Source organism: Pecten maximus, chromosome 5, assembly GCF_902652985.1.
Source record: "Pecten maximus chromosome 5, xPecMax1.1, whole genome shotgun sequence".
NCBI classification, from domain to species: domain Eukaryota; kingdom Metazoa; phylum Mollusca; class Bivalvia; order Pectinida; family Pectinidae; genus Pecten; species Pecten maximus.
In genome coordinates this window covers 26,666,510-26,690,751 of record NC_047019.1, presented here as the reverse complement: position 1 = coordinate 26,690,751, position 24,242 = coordinate 26,666,510, and the positions used below count along the sequence as shown (strand labels likewise).

The window sequence follows — 24,242 nt, the reverse complement described above, 5'->3', positions numbered from 1 at the left end:
ACTTGTAAGCCGATTGCTGAGAGGGCTGGTGTTGTGTTCCCAGGAGAGAGAACATCTTAACAGGAGCCCAGAGCTTCAGAAGATAAACAATTGATAAGGGAATGTTTGTGGACTGTCTTAGAGAAAGACATTTCCATATTTAGAAAAATGTTAAACACTATATTTCTCAAATTCCTTTGGTCATAGTTTGAAACCTTTAAACAATGCAAAGAACAGAACTAAACTGAAGAAAAGTAAAAAAGAAAGAAAGACAAAATATGAGAGTGTTTGCAGCAGGAATGTGAAGAACTGGATATTTAGGTTTTATTTTCTATAGATATAACCATAGATTTCAAGGATTTGTGGTGGGAAAATTGGAGATAAAATTTGCTTGGAGCTTACAAAAATTGATAGCAGGATTGGGATTTGGGCTTCATTGACTGTTCATATGCTTGCTCTGATGTGGATTAGCTCTCACAGTACCTACCCTAGCCCTTAGTACTGTTGGAAAGGCCAGAAGTTCCATATAGGATAGGCTTGAGGTCTCCAGTGTAAAATCAAGGACAATATAGCTGATAGGCTTATTGTTTTACTGGGTACTCGAACAAAAGATGTTCAAAATTACTAGAATTCTGAATTAGCAGTATCGTGTGTATAAATGTAGAGATACAGGAATTGATATAGCGAGTACCATTCTAGTAGCCCCAGTACTGGTCACACATTTATCATATTTATACATATGTGTTTATATAAACAAGGAGAAGGCAGAGAGCAGGATCACTCTCTATATCCCAGTGGTAGTCTGATACAGAGCCAGCTATCCTTCCCAAGCTAGTGTATTGGAAAAATGGGCTCACATTGATAGCTGACTGCTGTTTATGGCCTAGTTGGAATCGCTGGGAATTTTTTATTCAAGATAACTGATAATGTTTTATAAAAAATATTTGTACATGTCAATATTTTGGGATTGAGACTAAAAGATACGGGAGCAACTGTTTTCTGGAGAACTGAAGATCCAGAGCTATCTATTCAGAAACCTTTCTGTGTATATATATATATTGAGAGGAAAAAATTGTTGCTGGCCTGGAAATCGTCAGTATTGATACTTCAATGGTGTACTCAGCCAGGAAACTTACTGGAACTCTATCCAAGATTCGGCAGACAAGGGAAACAAATATTAATTTTCTGATGATCAGCAGTTAATGTGCCATAAGCGTGTGTTCCCGGGTGGAGTAAGGAAGCTGTACAGGTTATGCTTGGCTTACTAGGGACCTAACACGGGACCAGGGTGGAGTAAGGAGGCTGTACAGGTCATGCTTGGCTTACAAGGGACCTTACACGGGACCAGGGTGGAGTAAGGAAGCTGTACAGGTTACGCTTGGCTTACTAGGGACCTAACACGGGACCAGGGTGGAGTAAGGAGGCTGTACAGGTCATGCTTGGCTTACTAGGGACCTTACACGGGACCAGGGTGGAGTAAGACGACTGTACAGGTCATGCTTGGCTTACTAGGGACCTTACACGGGACCAGGGTGGAGTAAGGAGGCTGTACAGGTCATGCTTGGCTTACTAGGGACCTTACAGGGGACCAGTTGAGGAGCCCTGATCGAGCAGCTGTGGCTTTATGTTCAGTGACAGGGTCCTGAGGAAGTAGATGGATGGTGAATGGTGGTGTTATGACACAAGCACCAACAGATCTTACAAGACTGATAAGACACAACCATCAGATTACCTGATAACTTTTTTTTGGATTTATACCAAAAAACCAGTCTTTTTCTACTACAGTACGCGGATGGTACACCTCTTTTTGTTTCAGTGACGCTGGGTGTTTTATGAAGCATTTAGTTTCACAAGTGACTAAAGGAAATCATTCAATTGTGCTTCAAGTTTTTAGAAGTTTCATTGTGTTTGAAATAACAGGGAGAAAGTTCAGTCAAGTTCTGTAGCTGTAACAAGAATCAGCTTTCATTTGTAAATGGATGTAACAATTGAACAGGGTTTTTGTGAAGTTCTGGTAGCTGCGAGTGTTTTGAATTAACGGTCTGTATGCTTATAGAACTCTCTGTTTACAAACTCCTTTAAGTGAAAAATGCTACACAGGCACAAAGCATTGTGAAGTTGGTGCATTATTGAACAGTGGAGAACAAAACATCTTTTATACCTAGACACAGAGGGAGATTTAAATATCGACCCATTTTCTGAATCTAGGCATAGCTAAAAAAAATAGAGTAGCCTTTTGTGATTGGAGGTAGAATACATTGGACTGTAATTATACTGTCATGGAGATTTAAAAATTGATGGATATGACATAACATTTTACTATGGATTTAAGTTTTACTGGACAGAAGATTGACCCCTGTCTCATTGCTTATGATGGATTAGCGTTGTTTGTTGTTTCCTGACATCTCTGTCCGTACTGATGAGTGGCTACCCGTACTGGGGTAAACGTATATGGACATTTATCGTGCCATTGTCAGATGTGCTAGATTGAGATAAGCTTTAATCAATACCTCTAGGTAAACAAAGTGAAAGCATTTCTTTGTTGTCTGAAATAGGCACCGGTCAGAGTCGATCCGGTGTCACGGTCAACGTCAGTTACATCATCGGTCAGAAAAGATTACTGACATCTGACCTTATAAGTGTTGTTCGGTCAGCATCCGAGGGTTGAGACTCAGATTGGTGAGTTATATCAATGATGTGATGAGATGGATATATCGTCGTTCATGGCAAAATAAATGTTGGATGTCATCGTATTGAAATAGACGTCTTGTGTCAGTGAGGTAACAGACAACATGCAGGAAAAAGGGGATTACGAGTCGCTGTGTGACTATGCTGTCAATGAAGGTTACATGGTTTGTAGTTTTTATACTCCCTCAGAATAATATCATTTCATTGTATATCTATCTATCTTATACTCCCTCAGAATAATATCATTTCATTGTACGTGTATATATATCTATCTTATGTAGTGTTAAATGTTCATGTATGTAATATCAGGTGTATCTGTTTCAAGTACGTAGCATCTTAATTAAGTGTTAGCTGTTGAAAACAGAGAATTTTATTTCAAGTAGTTGGTAGCACTTTACCACCTGTAGTTTACACCTGTTTAACTGTCTGATGATTCAATCTTCATTAGATAATCAGGTCGTCAGATTCACATTTCACTTGACATGAGTCATATTTGTGTATCTGTCACTTCTCACCTGTAGGTCTAAAAATAGAACAGCTCATATCGCTGTTTTTGCACAAGTACGGGTAATAAATAGCACATTATTTGTATGTGTCATCTCTTGTTCGTGAATTTTTCATGTTGCATGGGATACGTTAATAATGGGACATCTACCTGTGATGGGGCAGTTCAACATAAACAATAATGGGACATCTACCTGTGATGGGGAAATTCAACATAAACAATAATTGGACATCTACCTGTGATGGGGAAATTCAACATAAACAATAATGGGACATCTACCTGTGATGGGGAAATTCAACATAAACAATAATGGGACATCTACCTGTGATGGGGAAATTCAACATAAACAATGAATGTAAGCGCTCTCATAACAACTCCATGTGTTATGACAATATGACTACCTCCTCCCAAAATACATATAAATATAGTTATGTGAAATGTACTGAAATAAAATTGGCAAATTTTATTAACATTCGCGTGGGTTGTCTCTGTTATTACCCGCTTGACTGTCGTGTAGTCAGAATGTTATGTCGTATAGTCAGTGTTATGTCGTGTAGTCAGAATATTATGTCGTTAGCTGTCGTGTAAACATTGTATGACACAGAATCTGTTATATTGTACCCATAGGTCCAATTCAGACATGCAGGCTCCAAAGTTATGTTTTTTACGTTTTTATCAGAATTGGTTGTGAGTTGACTACAAATTCTAATAACAATATGCACCATGTTGCTTTTGTTTAGGTTTTATATCAGCATGTCACTGGATGTTTGCTTCCAGACGAGTTATGTACAGTTTTATTTGTCTGGTGTGAAAACAACGCCTCAAAACAAATAGAATAGATCAATTAGATGATTGTTGGTCATGTCAATATTGTAGCCTATTTTGACAATGGTAATTATGTAATTTATTAATTTTGAAAACTTGATTATGATCAACATTCATATAATGAAAATCCATTTTCTGCATCAAGTAACTTGTCCATAGCTACAGTCAAACCTGCCTTAGAGACCATCTGTCTATAGCTACAGTCAAACCTACAGTCAAACCTACAGTCAAACCTGCCTTAAAGAGCACCTGTCTAAAACTACAGTCAAACCTGCCTTAAAGACCACCTGTCTATAGCTACAGTCAAACCTGCCTTAAAGACCACCTGTCTATAGCTACAGTCAAACCTGCCTTAAGACCATCTGTCTATAGCTACAGTCAAACCTGCCTTAGAGACCACCTGTCTATAGCTACAGTCAAACCTGCCTTAGAGACCACCTGTCTATAGCTACAATATAAAAAAGTAGTAAGACTTGTTTTAAGAATTGTTTCTAAAAAGCATTTACAGATTCATGTTAGAATACATTCTTAATTGTTGTGTAAAAACCTCCCCACTTCCTTACTGTAGAGGGGAGGGAAAGGTCTACAAAGTACAGGGAAGGATGGACAGGTGTTTTAAGTATCCTGACAACTGTTGTGAATAGGTTACAGTGATAATCTCAGGATTAGGTGCGTAAAAACAAGTGCTATTAGTTGCTCATTAATGTTCATGTGATCCAGGTTCTTAAAGTTTGATGAATGGGGAGTGATATCAAGTGTGCAGATAAGAGGGAGGACAAAAGTAGAGCACAGCAGGGGATAAGGGGGCCATGGCACAGGTAGATCACAACAGGGGATAAGGGGGCCAGGGCACAGGTAGATCACAACAGGGGATAAGGGGGCCAGGGCACAGGTAGATCACAACAGGGGATAAGGGGACCAGGGCATAGGTAGATCACAACAGGGGGTTAGGGGACCAGGGCACAGGTAGATCACAACAGGGAGTTAGGGGACCAGGGCACAGGTAGATCACAACAGGGGACTTAGGGGACCAGGGCACAGGTAGATCACAACAGGGGATTAGGGGACCAGGGCCAGGGCACAGGTAGATCACAACAGGGGGTTAGGGGACCAGGGCACAGGTAGATCACAACAGGGGATTAGGGGACCAGGGCACAGGTAGATCACAACAGGGAGTTAGGGGGCCAGGACACAGGTAGATCACAACAGGGGGTTAGGGGACCAGGGCCAGGGCACTGGTAGATCACAACAGGGAGTTAGGGGGCCAGGACACAGGTAGATCACAACAGGGGGTTAGGGGACCAGGGCACAGGTAGATCACAACAGGGAGTTAGGGGACCAGGGCACAGTAGATCACAACAGGGGGTTAGGGGGCCAGGGCACAGGTAGATCACAACAGGGGGTTAGGGGGCCAGGACACAGGTAGATCACAACAGGGGGTTAGGGGACCAGGGCACAGGTAGATCACAACAGGGGACTAGGGGACCAGGGCACAGTAGATCACAACAGGGGGTTAGGGGGCCAGGGCACAGGTAGATCACAACAGGGGGTTAGGGGGCCAGGGCACAGGTAGATCACAACAGGGGACTAGGGTACCAGGGCACAGGTAGATCACAACAGGGGGTTAGGGGGCCAGGGCACAGGTAGATCACAACAGGGGACTAGGGTACCAGGGCACAGGTAGATCACAACAGGGGGTTAGGGGGCCAGGGCACAGGTAGATCACAACAGGTAACTAGGGGACCAGGGCATACGTAGATCACAACAGGGGATTAGGGGACCAGGGCCATGGCACAGGTAGATTACAACAGGAGGTTAGGGGACCAGGGCACAGGTAGATCACAACAGGGGGTTAGGGGACCAGGGCCAGGGCACTGGTAGATCACAACAGGGGATTAGAGGGCCAGGACACGGGTAGATCACAACAGGGGATTAGGGGACCAGGGCACAGGTAGATCACAACAGGGGATTAAGGGGACCAGGGCACAGGTAAATCACAACAGGGGATTAGAGGGCCAGGGCACAGGTAGATCACAACAGGGGATTAGAGGGCCAGGGCACAGGTAGATCACAACAGGGGGTTAGGGGACCAGGGCACAGGTAGATCACAACAGGGGATTAGGGGACCAGGGCACAGGTAAATCACAACAGGGAACTGTGGGGACTAGGGGGTGATGTCTAGGCTCAAGGAGAAACACGCTTCTGAAGAAGATGGTAGAAAGGGGAACATCATCGTACTAGAAATAAAGAATGTATATGATGTTTGGGGGTGGCGGTTGTTTTCTGGTGTTCATCTCTGATATATTTATAGCTGTATGTCTGTTAGTGGTATGTGTTTTCCCTTATTTTAGCAGAGTTCAAAGGTTAATGGGAAAACAAGAGGTTATTGTACTTGGAAATCATGTTCACAAGTAAAAGTTTTTTGTACGTGGATATTTTATTTCTTTGAATGTTGCTGACTTGAAAGGTTCATATCCAGCAGATACCATTGCATGATAACCAAAATTTTATCCTGGGAGGAGTTTTTCTTACAGGTTAATGTGTAATTTCTGACGTGATTCACACAACTAAGTCTTTATGGGAAAGTACAGCATTTGAGAATGATGATTTATTGATAAAACAGATCTTACAAATTTTATGAAGCATCCTACTTATCTTCTTCAGATCATTTCAGTTGTGTTGTACATCATTTCAACAGACACCAAGCACTGGTTTAAGTAGACACATCACAATCTATTAAAAATAGTTAAAAGGAATACATTTTTTTGTTTAAATGTTTTACTCTGATTTATGTGAGACGTACGCTTTAGCTGTTTGCACGTAAATCTAATCTCCAAGGGCTTAAACTGATGCAGTGATGTATATGTTTTTCAAAAAAATTATTCATGAAAAATTTCTGTTTAAACACTTTAATCAGTTCATAGGAAATACATGTGTTTTTAGTTCTTTTCCTCTTATTTCTGCTTAATCTGCTGATGTATTATCATCCCATAATTTACTGAGATATGACCATGCCCACCAAGCAGATTATTGATGTATTTGTATAAGTAGGAAAAATTCTCTTTTTCTAACAATAATGACAAAATGAATTCAGAAGAAATTCCAATTTCGTATAAATGAATTCGGAAGAAATTCCAATTTCGTATGAGTGACTCCAAGATATCCTGTTGTTTTTGGACCATATGTTTGTGACTATAGCCATCTATTGATGATAATCACCTTATTTGTATATATGAGATTCACAAATATTTACACTTTTTTGAAAAATGGCGATAACTTGTAAGAAAATGCTTGTAATATCTTGATTTTACATCTCTACTGATGTGAGTGAGAAGAATTTCAGGAGGCCATGAAATGGCAATAAGAACATTCATAAGAGGTTTGTGGGAGAGTAAGTGGTGTGTACAGATGATTTATATAAGATGGAATTATATATTTATGCCACAGAGGGATACTTTTATATACACAAATGTATATTTCTCAAAATAGAGCTTAGTATTATTTGATTACATGCGTAATTGTTTTGATGGATCTGTAGAAATAGCAGGACAGGTGTGAAAAGTGCACATTTGAACATTTCAGAGCTACTCCAGTATTAACATTACAATGTATATTTAGGCATAGAGTTTTAACTCAAAATATAAAACAGCCGAGCGTGACATTCCAGGTTCCTGATGGAGGAAATCAGAATGAAGCATTTAAATGAATATAATCTAAAACATAAGCCGTACTGACATTAAGATTTACAACTGAAAGAATTTCATAATGCATCTGTATCCAACATCGACAAATCTAGTCCAAATACAATGTTTGCTGGCATGACCTTGGAATAGAAGCAATCATTTCGAGTCAGATTTTTTCTTGTGGGTCAATTTGATGCAGAACCCACTAGAGGGAGGCACCGTGGAGGCTTTGAAACTTGGAGGGTCATAATTACTATAACAGACGCAAATTACACATAGCATGCCAAGTGTGGCATGGATGTAAAAATGTTATCATGGAAATTCATCTACCAGAAAAAATGTGTTCCTGAATGCAGTGACATTTTTGGCGAAGTGAATAATTTCTCATGAAAATCTGCTGTTGATTTAATCTGGTACATTAAACATTTTGTAATATTAAACCCCCATAAAACAGCACTATGTGTGCTGGAAGCTTGTCAGTTGTTAATTTTTGAAATATTGTAAATGTGTGCATTGGTGAATATGTTTGAGAAGTTCAGTTTGAAATTCTTCCCTTTTTTTGCTGACGGTAGGCTGACATGGTGTTCTGTCAAAGAAATGAAACAGCTACACGAAACGACAGCAAACATGCAAATTCGTTGAAGTTGAGAGAAACACCAGAGCTGTGTGCACATCCACTAGACAGTCATTACCGCTAAGAGTGTTGTGATGAAATGCCTTTTGACATGAAACATCAGCTCAAATATTGTATAAATCTTATTCATTATTTCGTTCTGCTCAACCTTTTCTTTTGTTTCTTCCCCCTTGTCCTGTTTTTCCTTTCGGGATTTCCCTTTTTTGGAATTCACTTTTGGGATTCCCATTTGGGGATCCCCCTTTTGGGATTCCCTTTTGGAAGTCCCCTTTGGATTGCCCTTTTGAGATTCTGTTTTCTTCTGCCTCTCAGCTGTTCCTTCTCATCCCTTATTTCTGATCCTGTTATTAGTGTTTCCATACTCCTTGTTAACAAATGACTCATTTTCTCTCTCTATCCTCAAAGTCCTTTCACTTCTCCTTTTCTATCATTGCCTTTGTTCTTTGAAGACCCTGCCCATGTTCTCTGTGTTTTCTACATAATTTAGCTAGATCTGGTCTCTTTCTCTTACAGTATGCAATCCAGTCCAGTACATTAAGTGATCAATTAAATCAGAGTGACCATTCATCAGATATTGCAATCCTGTCCTTTCCTTGTCCACCTCTACTCCTCTCCCCAATTTTGTCATCATACACAACACTGTTAACTTTATCGGCCTTCATTGGAAGCATCCAGATCTATATCATTATGATTTTCATTCCTAATTCATTTCTAACTTCACTAGTAAATGGAAATCATCTGCTATTTAATTATACTTATTTACAGATAGCAATTGATGTCAAAATGAATTCAATTCAGTTGTCATTTCATTTTAGATCACTTCTGGGACTTTGGTAGAAAGAAAATATTTACACTTGTGAAAAATCAATGAAGCCTCCCTCACTGCCAGTTACAAATCAATGACTTCTCCCTCGTCGGTCTAGAGTAATGGTATTTTCATTGATCAGTTTGCCTAACTGTGTCAAGTTTGTATGCCTAACTACATCAACCCTGTACTCGATGATTCTTAGGAGCATTACTGTGTCCTAATTTTGCATCTGTTCATGAATATATTGTTGCTGGATGTAATTACACCAAATACATTCTGAAAATTGTCTAATTCTTCTACATAAAATGTGATGTAACCATGGATGTTTTAGATTTTGATTTGAATCTTAGTTGTTATACAATTAAAAAGAAGAAATTAAATTACTGCAGTGCATATACTCAGAATGCTATTAAGATTGATGTCGTTTTAAATCTGCTTTTAAACCTTTAGCATTTTAAAGAATCTTTTCTTGTGTATATCATGTAATATGTGTCTTCTTGTGTGGAACTGTTAAAGGAACCTTAAGATTATTTATTTAGAAAACTTGATAACTTTAGATTCCTTTTTAAGGACTTTGAATTTCAGACAGTTATATATATGCTATGATTTGCAGATCCATGGAATTAAAGTCTCCTTGCATGATATACTGTATGTTGAAAATTTAAAACTCAATTTGTTGTTCCCATGACTACAACTTGCAGGCAATCTTGGTCATGCTTTGTTAGACCTTATCTGATGTCTTATCTGCTTCGATTCAAGAGCAGAAGTGACTCTGACTCAGAGTTGTTTTGGACCATTAAGACTTCCTCACTGACCAGAATCATCCCTATCTGGCTCAGAGAACATGTACTAACTATAGAGGCATCCAGGTGTCACTCTTGTTATCATCAAATACTAATTGAACTAATGTAGCCAATCAGGTGGAAGAGTTTGTCAGTCTCCACCAATCAAATGACTGATTTGGTCCATCTTGAATCCCCTATCGGTGGGGAGACAAGATACCAATGACCTGGAGAGATAACTAGAAAAATAAATGTCAGAAAGATTCTTGGGTCAGTTGTACTACAACCATGAATCAATGTTAAGGTCAATGTATGCAAAGGCCAAGGTTCATATACATCAGGGGTCAAGGGTTGGAATGAAACTGCACTAGCTAGCTAGCATGCTATGTCAGCAGAATTCATTTACATGCAAAGCTTAAATCCAATTATGTCTGCCTGGTATTTGCTATACAGCTTTTTGTAGTAGGTGATTTGAAATTTCTTCAAGAAAAGGTTATTTTGAGGAAAGAAATTTAGAGAGCTAGTCCTCTGTCTAATACAATACAATCTTGTGAAAATTATGAAATTATGAAATATACATAAAAAAAAATGATTCAGGATGAGTGGTATAACTACGTTGTAAATTTTATGCTATGAAATTATTAGCAGTCGTCTAAAAAGATGTTCATACTAGACTTCAAGCTGTGTCTTCAATAATTCAGACTCAAATTAGCCAAAATTAATGTTAAGAAACTATCTGCAATGTGTCTATAAAAAATCTAAATGAGAGCTTCAATTCATGTAATCATGTTCTTTCAAGAAGGTTCAAGGTTTCCGTAACGTTGTGATTTATAGATGGTATATATCCTAAGTTCTCAGCTCGAATCTTGACCTTTTTGATGCAAGATTTCTCACATGATTTTGTATCATCTGTACTGAGGTACAAATCAGGTTTATGTGCCAGGGTTAGGTGAAAATCATTAGATGACCGTTAAATTGACATCGCATATTAACACTGCATAAAACACTTATGGTCCAATGGTGTTGATATTTCAAAATCTGTAATATAGTTGTGGTCGAGGTCTGGTTATCAAATTCTACTCGGAATTCATCATTATAAAGCTCACTTTTTTATCTGATCTAGTTGAGTTCAAATCAGTTTGAGTGGTAATTTGGAAGTTTTTTGCCTTTCCAAATTTTTGTGGCATATTAGCAGGGGCTGAAATAGCTCTTAAGAAATCTGTGAGAATTGTATGATAGCAAGATGGAGTTAATCAATACTGGCAGAGGTACTTGTCACAGATTAGGTGGGGAAGATGAAAGTCTCCCAAAGACATTTATGACCACCAGGACTACAGTGGAGATCCCAATCAGAATCGGGGTTAAAGGTTGACTAGTCTAGCTATCAGTTGGTTCCAACAGGATTCTGTAAGGATTCAAAAGATAAGTCTGTCAACATTTTAAAAAATGCTTCAATAAACTTTATATTATTTGTGTGAATTTAAGTATATTATGTGATGGTACATCAGTGTAATATTGGTTGAAAGATTAACTCCAAAGAAGGGGGCGTAACTGCACAGATATGTGGGGATCGTGTTTATTGATATTGAGAAATTTGGATTACTTGGTAGATTATTATTGATTTTTTTTTTTTTTTTTGTGAAATTTGTCAAAGATTATAACGATATGCTATCTGGTGTATACATATGTAAACCTTCCTAGCTATATGAAAAAGATCTGATGAAGCTTGTATACCTCATAGAATTCTTTTTTCTTAGCAATCAAATAAAGAGTAAATTGTTCCTAATTGGATTTTACCTGGAGATGCCTTAGACACCTGTAGTTTATTGTAGTGGATGATCTGATGGTAATTCTGGATGACAGAACAGTTATTACTTAATCCAGGCCACATTTCTTGGACCTCTTGATCATGGGTGTGGGGCTTTCCCTTAAGGCTTCAATAGTACTGATAGTTTGTAGCTGTGAGTGATGCAGAAATCTTCAAATCAAATCCCTTTGTTTAGTTAGGGATCCCACGAACCCATAATATAGGTTATTACTTTGATAGGTGAAATCTCGAGAGAGCACTGATAAAATAGTTTGTGTTGGAGCCAAAAATGCTGTTATTTTGGCCAAAAGCCCAGAGTGCTACACTTTTTGAAAAGGAAACTGTTTTGTATTTACAGTGTTGTTTGTATATATATTGTAATATCACTATCAGTTGGTTAATAAATGTGTCTTTATTATGAACAATTTGGGACTTATGTGACACTTAATACAATGAAAATATACTTCAGTTTTGTTTTCTGTAGAGTTTCCATCTTTGGACTTTGAATGAGAATGTTGTTATCAAAATTAATTCTGCCTTGTATTTAAAAAAAAAAAATAAAAAATGACAATCATTTGTTCCACTTTGATTAAAAGTTATAACTTTTATAAAGATAGCTGTGTTTTGATAACATCCATTCACATAAAAGTCTACTACACTCACTTAAGCAGAATATTTATGAACAGACTTTAATTTCATAAAATAATTTTGAGATTTATTTCTAGTTCATGTTGTAACAGATCTGAGTCCTGGATTTCTATGGTTGTTGAAATTTAAACTTCACTAGGGCAAGGAACTCTAAAAAGCCTGGCTTGTTATCCAGGAAGAAAATGGGTTTAAAGCATTTAAAATCCAAAACAGATCTGTCAGTGCAATGAAGCTATTTGTTTCCCTAAAAATTCTTGTAAACACTTTTTTTCTTTCAATTGCTGAATGGGGTTAAATCTAAATTGCACGGTCTTGAGCGAACTCATCTAAAACACTTTTTTTTTGCACCAGCATTGAACCAATTAGAGGCTGCTTAATTGGTTGAAATCTGTGAAACTATTGTAATTCATTCAAATTGAGTTGCAGGAAGGATTTCACAATTGTGATCTCATTCCGTATTTGGCATTGTCTTGGTTTGAGTTGTATGCTATTTCTTTTCCAACAGTGGCAGAGCATTTGTTCCCTTTCTGGCTTTCTGTTGTATCAGAAAACGTCCCAGAGGATATCATGGTTTCATTAGCTTTGTGATCGTCTCTTCCTGTCTTCTCCGTACTGATTACCGTCTTTTCTGAGATTGGCTGCAATTATACAACACAGTAGAATTCTCAGAGACAGTTTGGATGGAAGTGGAAATTGAGATTTCTTGTCGAACTATGATGTCAGATGCTAGACGTTAGAAATGGAATAGAGAATTTGGATATGAATTACAAATAAGTCTGTCTCTTAGTTACATATACCCTCTACTATCCCGTGTAATTGCTTGTTAAGTCAGACAAATTAACAATACTCTGAGGTACACTCTGGTGTTGATAATGGGATGGAAATCAATTGATTTATTTCTATGGATTATGTATGAATATTTGGTGGTGGAGTCTCCTACAGGAAGTGTTGTATTTCACGAGAGTTCCTCGGATTAGATTGCCTGGGGGCTGTGGTCAGTGTTGGAAATAAACAGTTTGAATTGTGTACTGGCTGCATGACAGATTCACTTTGTAGCATCATCTCAGTAATAACTTCCAAGCAGATGTACAAATATAGATTTCTGCAGATATTCACAATCCCCCCAACCATCTGAGTTTAAAATGACTTGATACTTTAAAGTTGCAGTATCCATTACAATGAGTGATGTAGTTGATGACTTCAATAAAAGTTCCGAAATATATGTTTAAAATTTGACTAGGTCTTAAAATAAATTCACGATGGAAGGAACTTTGACAAATCGTTTTATCTTTGATGATTAAATTTGTAAATTTCGTGAAACATTAGAAGACTTTTATACCAATTTTATGGTTTATAAATAGGGTAATTAACATGTTGTTAATGTGAATATTCATTTAGCATCACAAATTGACCACAGCTTGGATATGATGCTATCAAATTTGTTTTGAATTACCAAGGTTTTCTTGCTGTTAAGACCGTTCCATAGGTAGAGCTATTGGATAAACTTCAGGGCATCACTTACACAAAAATTATTTAATAAATTATACTGGCATTTTACATGATAATAATTTGGGCATTAAATGTTGGCTAGGAATTCTATAGATTACAGAGGGCATGAAACACCATGAGGAAGTTTTCATTTATAGACAGCGTTTATGATAACATTCCTGGTACCTGTTTCATTGAGTGTGGTCGACTTTCATCTTTTCTCTCGGTTATCATAAATAACTGATTTTTTCAAACAGATATCCTAGTTTCATGATTACTCATAAGTAGACATATACTAACATTTTCATATTTCTTTCTGGTTACTTAGCAACATGTATTTGATAGCTTGAAAAGGGGTTTTTTCTCGCATACAGGAAATTTTGTGTTAATACCAAATTTCCTGTTGTAGTGAGCTGTGTGAAAATTCGTAATTTTATACATGGTTAACATGCTCCATTTTTCTCATGCTATATTGTCTGGTGCTTTGGAATAATGAGATAGGAATGTTGAATGATTAATTACCATGTATGGGACATGGCACGTCACAACATGGAGAAGAAGATATGTCCGCCCCAATCATATTTCCCCTGTGACGACTCGAGATGGGGCATATCACGGAGGAAAAAGTCAATGAAACAAAAAAAAAAATTCATGAGACGTTGTATTGCGCGCCTCCTATGTTTAGAGACTCCTTACCCCGGTCTGATAGACTCGGGCTCTTGGCAGGCATTTGCAGTAGTTTGTTTTGAGGTTGTCAAAAGATATCATCAGTTATGTAACATTAGCACTTAGACAGTATTCAAATGAGCACCTAGGAAATTGATTTTAAGTTTTCGACGTTCAAGAGTTTATCAGGAACCGCCATATTTATAGTAACAGTATTTTGCGCATTCTACTTGCAGGCTCATGTGGTGGCTGCCTTCGAACAGTCGCTGTCCAATATGACAAATCGGCTCCAGCATCTCACCTGCACAGCCGAACAAAAGGTAAGCATCACTACCATTGGTTACTGGGCTACATCGGTTGCTACAGTAACCATGTTATAACTTAAGATTTATGCATATCGTTAAAAGATCTGAATTATCTGGTATTTGGCAGTATTTGTATATATATATCCACATGAGAAATATACATGATATAACTGTTTTGTACGTAGCACTGCCTTTTTCCTAGTATGTTAAATGGAGAATATAGTTCCTATAGTTCAAAACTTTAAAATAATTATGAATAATAAAACAAAGTTTGATTTTTATATAATACGTATGCCATGTAATCAACATGAGATATAGCTCAAAGTTTAGCATTATTAATTTTTTTTGTATTGCTTAATGTTGAATTTCCAGTCACTGTAAATTAGACCTTAAGGTCAAAGGTGAAATTAAGTACAAATTTTTCAGTGAAAAATTGTCAATTCTTATTTTTGGATAAAAAGAAGTATGATGTCTTCTATAGCAATTTTGTATTCAAGCATTTAAAAATTTTATTTGAAATGTTTAGTTAAGATGAAGTTTACCCTGAGATCGATATTTCCTTAATGACCTGGCTAGCTGTTACTCTTGATTATGGAGGGATTTGTCTCAGATGGGAGTAATCATTTCCTCCTAGGTGAGGAGCTACAAATTTGTCACTTTGAATGTGATGTTTTGATCGCCCTGTGGTGATTTTGATGGCCTTTCTAATTTAGAGGTGTAAAAAGAACTATATAGAAATTTATTAATGCTTCTCTGATAGGGTCCACTGATCGAGGTTTACGTTTAGGGTAACTTTGTAGAGAAATGATGACAGGTCGTGACCTGAAATCATTAATTTCCAACATTTTATTCTCACTAGTTGTTCAAGATATTTTGTGTAATATTGCATGCAATTATAAACCTGAAAGGGTGTTACACATGCATTAAAGAAAAAATGTGTACTTTTTAATTTTCAGTTTGATTCTGTATAGTAGAATATGTGATGTGGTATAGAATAGGTTGTGTAGTCGTCGTGGTTTGCCAGGAATTAAGCTCCATCAACAGGGATGTATTTTGCATGACTAAGTTAGATTGTCTGCAATATAAAAATAAAAACAAGTATTTATTTGATAAAAACCATAGTACCATACTCGATTAAGGCAATTTTAGGATGATATAAAAGGTAATTACGAAAAACAATTGCTCCCTGTAGGGTCTACAACCAAAATGACTGCTCCCTCAGGCTACTAAAGAGGTCAGTTATTCACACTAAATGATCATTTGTCTTTGATTCATAGTATACGGAATGAAACAAAAATAAAAAAAAAATCAATTTAGGAAAAGCTGATGATTGCCGTTTTCCTAACGATCTGTATAATAGCATTGTTTACGTGTTAGTGTACTTTGCGATAATTCCTATTACAGTTCCATGGGGCATACTTATATGAGGTTTGGTATTCATCAACTAGACACAGACTCCAAACATATAAGATAGGACAATATTGATTTGATTTTGAGGTGGGAGGGTGGAAGTGTACTGGTTATGGGAAAGTTTAGCCTTGATATCAGACAAGTTTCTCGTATTCATGACTGTGGGGAGATATTCAACCAGAACATGACAGACTGGGGTATTCTGACCAAAAACCGATGTGAAATGGAGCAAACGGAATGTTTGATGTTTGATCACCAGAAGATTTGCTTGATTTGTTTATTGTTTACTGACCGTGCAGTTGTTCTACCAATAATGCTACCTGTTAAGGAAACATTCAATACCAAAGTCAATATTACATTGACTGCAAGCAAATATTATCATGAAAGAAAGGGTAAGAAAAGCAAGATCAATTGATTTACACTCACAACATAAATAAATGATATTTCAAGGTGATAAGAAAGATTTTTCCTTAAACTGTACTGATTAAGAACTTATGTTTGTTTGTTATTTGGGGTGTTTTTTTATTGGGGGAGGGGGGGGTAATTTTATTTTATATATTGACTTCCCAGTTTTTTAACCACTTAAGTTTCAAGAATTACTTTATATGATCTAGGTTTACTAATAGAAACTCTTACCTTTTTATTTTTTTAACAAACAGCTAATGTCACTTATCCCCGACTCCAAATTCCTATTATAGCAGCTAGGCAGTAATATTACATCAAGTTTGTTGTTACTGTGACTGCAATATATGAGGATGGACTTATTGTCAGATAAGATGGTGTTTATATACAGCTTAATACCATTTCCCCAGGAGCAATGTATATTTATCTACATTTAATTTGTTGAATTCTTTTTCTTTCTACAGTTTTGGTTTCATTGCATATCTCCAAATATATTTCAAGTTATATTTGAGTATCAATTGCTGCCTACTTTATTAAGAAATACTTCATAATATCTGAGAGCATTGTAGTGTTCCAAAACATTTGGCCATATAATAAATATCAAATCATCAAATGTACACTGTATCTTGTGGAAATTTACCATGGATTCATTTAGTTCTTTTCTTTTTTATGATTCTTTCGGGCATCATCATAAAATAACATTTTAGCTTTGATGTATATGAATTTTTTCTTTCTAATGTAAAACGTGAAGTTAAAAACAATACAAGTATAGCTCAATAAAATTTCCAACAAATCTCCGGAGGCATCTGATGTATTCAGTGTATATCATAACCTTAGATATACAGGTATAACTGTCAAATTTCCCATTGTTTTCTTATTGAATTTATGTCGTCATGATCTTACTCTTGCTGTAGTGAATCAAACATGCAAGCATTATCAAAATGTGACCACTAGCATAGAACTAGAATCAAAGACATATTAAAGAACATCAACAAAAAACACAATGGTGTAGAGAGGCACTAAATGACATCAGAAAAAAACAAATAAATTAGATGAAGTATGTATATCTGTTACATGAAATAAAAAGTACCACAAAACAATTTATTTGTTAAAAATTATGATAAGCTTCAATTTGAAACTGATTTGGCTGGGAATGGGAGTTGAACTTTGACCCGTGTATGCTACAACATGCAGTGGTTATCATAGCTGCGGTAATCAGGTTTGACAGCTGACCTCATAGGCTCTTATAATGCGCAATGCTATCTTTTTCTGATATGTTTCCATGCAAATGTTTTCAAGACATCAAACATTGAGGATTCCAGGGTTTGTGTGCTCATCTTTTATCATATAAACTGGTTTTAATGATGGTATCTTTGAGGAGTACTCTATGGAGTCATTTAGTGTAGATCATTGAGGAGATTGTTTTTGTATTCAAATTAGATGAAGTACAATATTTCAGTTTTTCCTAATTTGTTAAGTTTACCTGTTAATTTATATATATTTGTTGCAAAACACATTTGTTCTTCTGTCACTTTACTGCAACAGAGCAGAAAACCAGCAGCTTTCAATGTTGTTAGTTGTTGGTTAGTAACTGCCAGCTTACTAGCTAAATTAGGGTTACTCTACCAAATCTGATCAGTAACAAGTTGGAGGTATGATCTGATCACTTCGTTCAGGAACTGAAACAGTCAATTTTAAGGGGAAATTTAGAATTTGATCATAAAAATCTTGATAAATGATATATGAAGTATAATAATAAGCTGTTTCTTTTGTTGGCCGGTTGAACCATTGTGTCAAGGAAGGGGAAAACATTTCTTGATTATTTAGGAAAAAGACAAGGAAAACCAGTCTCCCCTGAATTATTTATGGATCAGACTCATTTCAGGAGTATATGGGATAATTAATTAAAATAACTGTAGCAAGTTAAGATTCACAGGTGTGTTAAATTTAGCACATTTTGCTGGGGTTTCTAAATCAATTATGTTAGCGGTGTAATATATAAGGGAACCCACGGGATCCCAATCTTTCATTCCAGTGGTAAAACTATTTGGTATTTTCGTATCTTCCAAGCTGTTGCGTATTGACTGCAGTCCAGTTCTCATTGTTGTATAAGATTGATGGAGATCGCCTGTAATATTTCCTCGACTGCCAGATTAGACTAGTTAGTGGCAGGTAAATGGTGTGATCCATGTTACACTGTCAGTCCTTCCTCAAATCACCATCAGGTATCCCGGCCATGTTGGCTCTCGCCCAACCCACGACAGCGGGAGGCAGGACTTTGACAGCCTCAATTTTTATTGCTGTAAAACATGAACGTAGTAATTATTTCCATGAGTTACGACTTGTAGCACCTGATTGCAGTCATCACATGTCATGTGTTTTGTTTGTGGAGAGTCTTGGTGCATATCATATGTTTTAACCTGCATCTTATAGTGCAAAGCCAGTATTGTTGAGTTGAATTTGTACAAATGTGAATTGACACTGTATGGTCTAGACACATATGCGTTCCTATAATTCCGGATGTTTGATCTTTGAAGGTTTGACCTCCAAACACTACGGATTTCAGAACTCCAGGTATCTTAGAAGTCTCGTACATAGTATCGTACATAGTATCGTACATAGTATCGTACAAAGTATTGTAAGAAATATCATTCTAGCTACAGGAAGGATGCCTAAAGAAAAACAGTTTAGAAAAATTCTGTCAATATGTTTTGTTGTCAGTGATAGTAATGTTTATATGTATCTTCAGACTCCAATAGACTTAGTCCCATTGCAGAATACCTTCTGTAAGTTTACTGTTATGTTAGTAAAACATTTTTCAGACAACCCTCTCCCTTTCTCAAACCTTCACTCTGTTCAAACTGTGAACTAGAAGAAATGTTCCCAAAAGGACTTCCTGTTGTTTGGCTGATTTCCTGCCCCTACCCTCTTTTTCACTGCTTCCACTCCTCCCCTCCTCTAATATGTCTTCTCCCCCTCCTCTAACATGTCTCCTCCCCCTCCTTTAACATGTCTCCTCCCCTCCTCTAACATGTCTCCTCCCCTCCTCTAACATGTCTCCTCCCCCTCCTCTAACATGTCTCCTCCCCCTTCTCTAACATGTCTCCTCCCCCCTCCTCTAACATGTCTCCTCCCCCTCTAATATGTCTTCTCCCGTCCTCTAACATGTCTCCTCCCCCTCCTATAACATGTCTCCTCCCCCTCCTCTAACATGTCTCCTCCCCCTCCCATAACATGTCTCCTCCCCCTCCCATAACATGTCTCCTCCCCTCCTCTAACATGTCTCCTCCCCCTCTAACATGTCTCCTCCCCTCCTCTAACATGTCCCTGCCCCCTCCCATAACATGTCTCCTCCCCCCCCCCCCTCTAACATGTCTCCTCCCCCTCCTCTAACATGTCTCCTCCCCTTCCTCAAACATGTCTCCTCCCCCTCCTCTAACATGTCTCCTCCCCCTCCCATAACATGTCTCCTCCCCTCCTCTAACATGTCCCTGCCCCCTCCCATAACATGTCTCCTCCCCTCTTCTAACATGTCCCTGCCCCCTCCCATAACATGTCTCCTCCCCCCCTCTAACATGTCTCCTCCCCCTCCTCTAACATGTCTCCTCCCCCTCCTCTAACATGTCCCTGCCCCCTCCCAAACATTCCTCACATGAATTCTATATCTGTTTTGTCCATCATTGTTATGTTTAACTGTACCAAGTCTGATTGACACATTTCCTCTCATTACAAACTTTACACGATTTATCAGGCTGACTGCCGTACCCCTACTTAGCCACCTGATCTTTATTACTTTTGTCTTGGTGATAATAAACTGCTGCACAGCTCAGTAGACTGAAAGCCCATGTAACTGCGCTCCTCCCCAGCAGGGGGACAAAAAACTTTCCATTTACAAATTACCAGAGCCACTTGGTGATCAGAAAACCGCCATCTTGTTTTTGTCCTGTCAAGTCAACATTGTGGACCGACTATAAAGGAAAATACTTTCTCTATAAATAAGACAATAAGGAACTGTTGGTAAATGAACAGAGCCTATGGTAAAAGGAACTCAAATTTGTTGCCAGCAAAAAAAAAAGACTGCAAAACATAATTTGATCAGACTTTTACTACTAGATACTTGTTGTGGCATATTGTGGTTGTTTACTCATTCCATCCGCGTGCATCAAACTGTCAAGCCATCTTGAGTCACAGACTAATGTTTCAAGCTTGTGTACTATTTGGACTAGAGATAGATGGTTGTCCTGCTTCTCTACGATATCTGAATATGTGTTTTAAAATTACAGAGGTTCTACATACATAGAGCTGCAATTAAATCTGATTTATTTGATAGTGTACACATGCAAACTTGATTCGTTGGGAAAAGGAAAATGTGAATTTTTACCTGACATTATGGTTTCTAGTCACTTGTTTTGTGACTCTGCCAAGAAATTATGATAACAAAAATATCATAACATTTCCGATGCTTGAACACAGATTGGGAAGGCGTACATGACCTTTGTAGTGGAACTGTTATATTTGATGTTGCGATGGCTCACGTTATAGATGACTTAGCCTCCATCTGATAAAGCAATTACTGCTGCTAATTTTTTGTTTGTTCTGGAAATATTAACAAATTTTCACCTGTTATAATCGCTGTTCGGAGATTTTAAAGGTTTGTCAGTGCTGTGAACATTCTCCTGTTTTGACAACAGAAAGGGTGTTTTGTGAATTTATGTTGGCAATTACTCTGATATTTTGACATTGTTTTTACTGGATTATGGATGTGAATTGGCATTTGATGACTGGGCATTAATTCTGGCTTGTGTTGGGGAATTTATAAATGGAAGAACTTCAATAATCTTAAGTTCTGATAGTCTGCAGAAGTGGCTTTGACACCTGCAGTAAAAACACTTTGACATTTCAGTGATAAACAATTGCTTGTGTTCATCTGGAAAATTCATTGTTACAATTTTTCGCTGAAGTGGAGCATATTTTAAGTACATTTCATGTGATTTAGAAACTTCATCAGAGTAAAACTTGCCTTAAAGTTTTTGTTTCAGGTAAAATAACATTCAGGTTGTTTGATGACCAATGTTGATTCATAGAAAAAGCACTTGTTATATATATATATATATATATATATTTTAAATCTTTTCTTGGTTTTTAAGCTCATTGTTTCTTTTACAACTTGCAAGCAGTACATATAGTTTTCATTCTTGTATTTGCAGGACTCCGAGTTAAATGAACTGCGTGTCACAATCGAGGCATTGAAAAGACAAAGTGGCCTAAACATCCCCGATCCTATAATCAGTCCCAATGCTGGCCGCAGACACACATCACCGGGTATGGTCGCCAACTGTAGCCCTCAGCATCACCCCTCGCCACACCACACCCCAGGCCGCGCCTTCCACACGCTGCCCATGCCTCTTGGTAAATATACAGGAGCAATCAGATCAATATGATTTTGCTATAGAAAAGTTTTAGTGGAAATGTTTGAAATTCTTTTTGATTTTGGAAATAAACATTGCTTTGACAAAATTGATTTTATTATAACTGATTTATTGAGCAGTTGTTGTTGTTTTTTTAAAACAAAAGCTTCAATATTAAACGAAAAAGGTTCAAATTTTATCTTCTTGGATTGGTTTTTAATTTACTTACATTTCCAAAATAATATTATTGATGTTATATAAAGTAATATTTTGTTTTTCATTTCCAAAAATGATTTAGTAAATTTGCTGTATATATCTAGAGTAGATTTAGCCACCCTGAAAATTGTCACCTGTATAAATACCAGATATATCTACAGATCTACTGTTTGTCACCTGTATAAATACCATAGATATTCCTACAGTCATTAAAATTCCTCTTACTAATGAAAATTCCTGAATGATCACCAGCGTTTAGAGCTTGTTATAAAGCATTCGTTTATGTGAAGGTGTATAAACATAATAGACTTAAAGTTTCAGATTGACTGTGACTTGAAATTCTAAGAGTTAAGGATGATACTTGTCCTGTCAATAGATTGCAATAATCCTTAACAGTTGCTAGAAGTACTTGTAAGGCCAACTATACAGAAGATATAAATCTCTTTGGCATTCCATTGTTTGGTGTCATTGTTGGGAGCACTTAAAGCACACAGATTCATCTTTGTTTTCTTGGTAATTTTTTTTTCGGCATGCAACGCAATCTTTGCCGACATGCTCTCACATATATAATCTGTAACTAGGGACTGACTCATGCCACCGATATTTAAGATTCTCGCTATGTCTTGTTCTGTCCTCAAATGTCTTCTCTCTCTTCTGACGATGAAAAGAAATGACTTAATTGTAGGGGGTGGGCAGTATTTCTATTACACAGAAAGCCATACATACAGATTTGGTTAAGATAATCTAAAATCACATTGATGTATGAAATATCATTTCTCGTCAGATTAGTTTAGTGAATTTTTGTACATCCTGATAAATATCATTCACATTTAATTACTATCCATTTTCGCTATGACTAATCCCTGCCTGAAAGTCTAGATGTTATAGATTAAAAACATTATTCCATTTGTTTGGAGAATTTTGTTTTTATGATGTTAGATGAAATCTAGATGAAACATGGAGCTATTTATTGAATGTCTTTCACTGGGATACATCTGTGATACATCATGGCAAGGTCATCATGGAGATCAGATTGTACTGTTGACAAGGTCAAGGTCATTGTCTTGGTAAAAAATGAAAATGAACTATGAACAAAGCCTTAATGCACATGAACCCATGTAATAGACTATTCTGTCTTTAGATTCGGACCATTCCTGTGTTATCAACAGTGGAAATTAAATTCACAGATTCCTTTATTTCTAATTATTTCTACTGTTCAATAAAACTTGCATCTTTTCTTTCCCTAACAGTACTGCATAACCCTGTATTGATATAATATTGTTTTCTTAATGGAATTTTGACCTTGACCTATTTACAGAAGGTCGAATGACAAGACAGATGTCCACTGATAGTGTTTCAAGTATAAATAGTATGTCCAGTGCCTGTAGTATGACCAGCCAACAGTCCGCCGCCACAGACGGAGACATCGGCAAGAAAAAGAAAAAGAAGGGATGGGTATGTATGTTGCTCATGTTAGTTTAGAAAATGCATGTTTCTGCAGTTGATTTGTTCAGGTATGAAATTTACCTGAATTATTTTTTAGAATTGTTATTGCTGGTGAATTGCTTTAAACCTTGAACTATCCATACTAACATTGAAGACTATAGCACACACTATTAGTCGTCTTGTTATGGTCAGTGGAAGCTCTAGGTTCAGTGAGTTTACAGCATTTTTTTATCTCAGAAAATGTCGCCAGCAATCTGTCCTTCATGTGAAGGATGTTCTTTTTTTGGAAGGAAAAATTAATTAAATCTCCGATACAACCTCAATTTGGCACTTAACAACAGAATGTATTAAGACAGAAAAAAATCAATATTCTGCCAGTTGAAAGGTACTGAAGTTTTTAGCCTAGGCAGATATGTGTCTTTCAGGATAGCTTACAGCACAGTAAAAGATAAATCAATGTAACCCATTTTTAACTCATTGTTAGCCCATTGTTAACTCATTGTTAACTCATTGTTAGCCCATTGTTAACTCATTGTTAGCCT

General features: G+C 37.1%; 1 protein-coding gene across 1 annotated transcript in view; it reads left to right on the top strand.

The window, feature by feature from the left end:
* The window catches only part of LOC117327693 (neuron navigator 2-like), a 229,054-nt gene that overhangs the window by 191,852 nt on the left and 12,960 nt on the right, over window positions 1-24,242 (top strand). Inside the window, 3 exon segments of the mRNA XM_033884802.1 lie at window positions 14,750-14,833; window positions 21,838-22,039; window positions 23,573-23,709. Of these exon segments, the coding sequence (XP_033740693.1) occupies window positions 14,750-14,833; window positions 21,838-22,039; window positions 23,573-23,709 (423 nt within the window).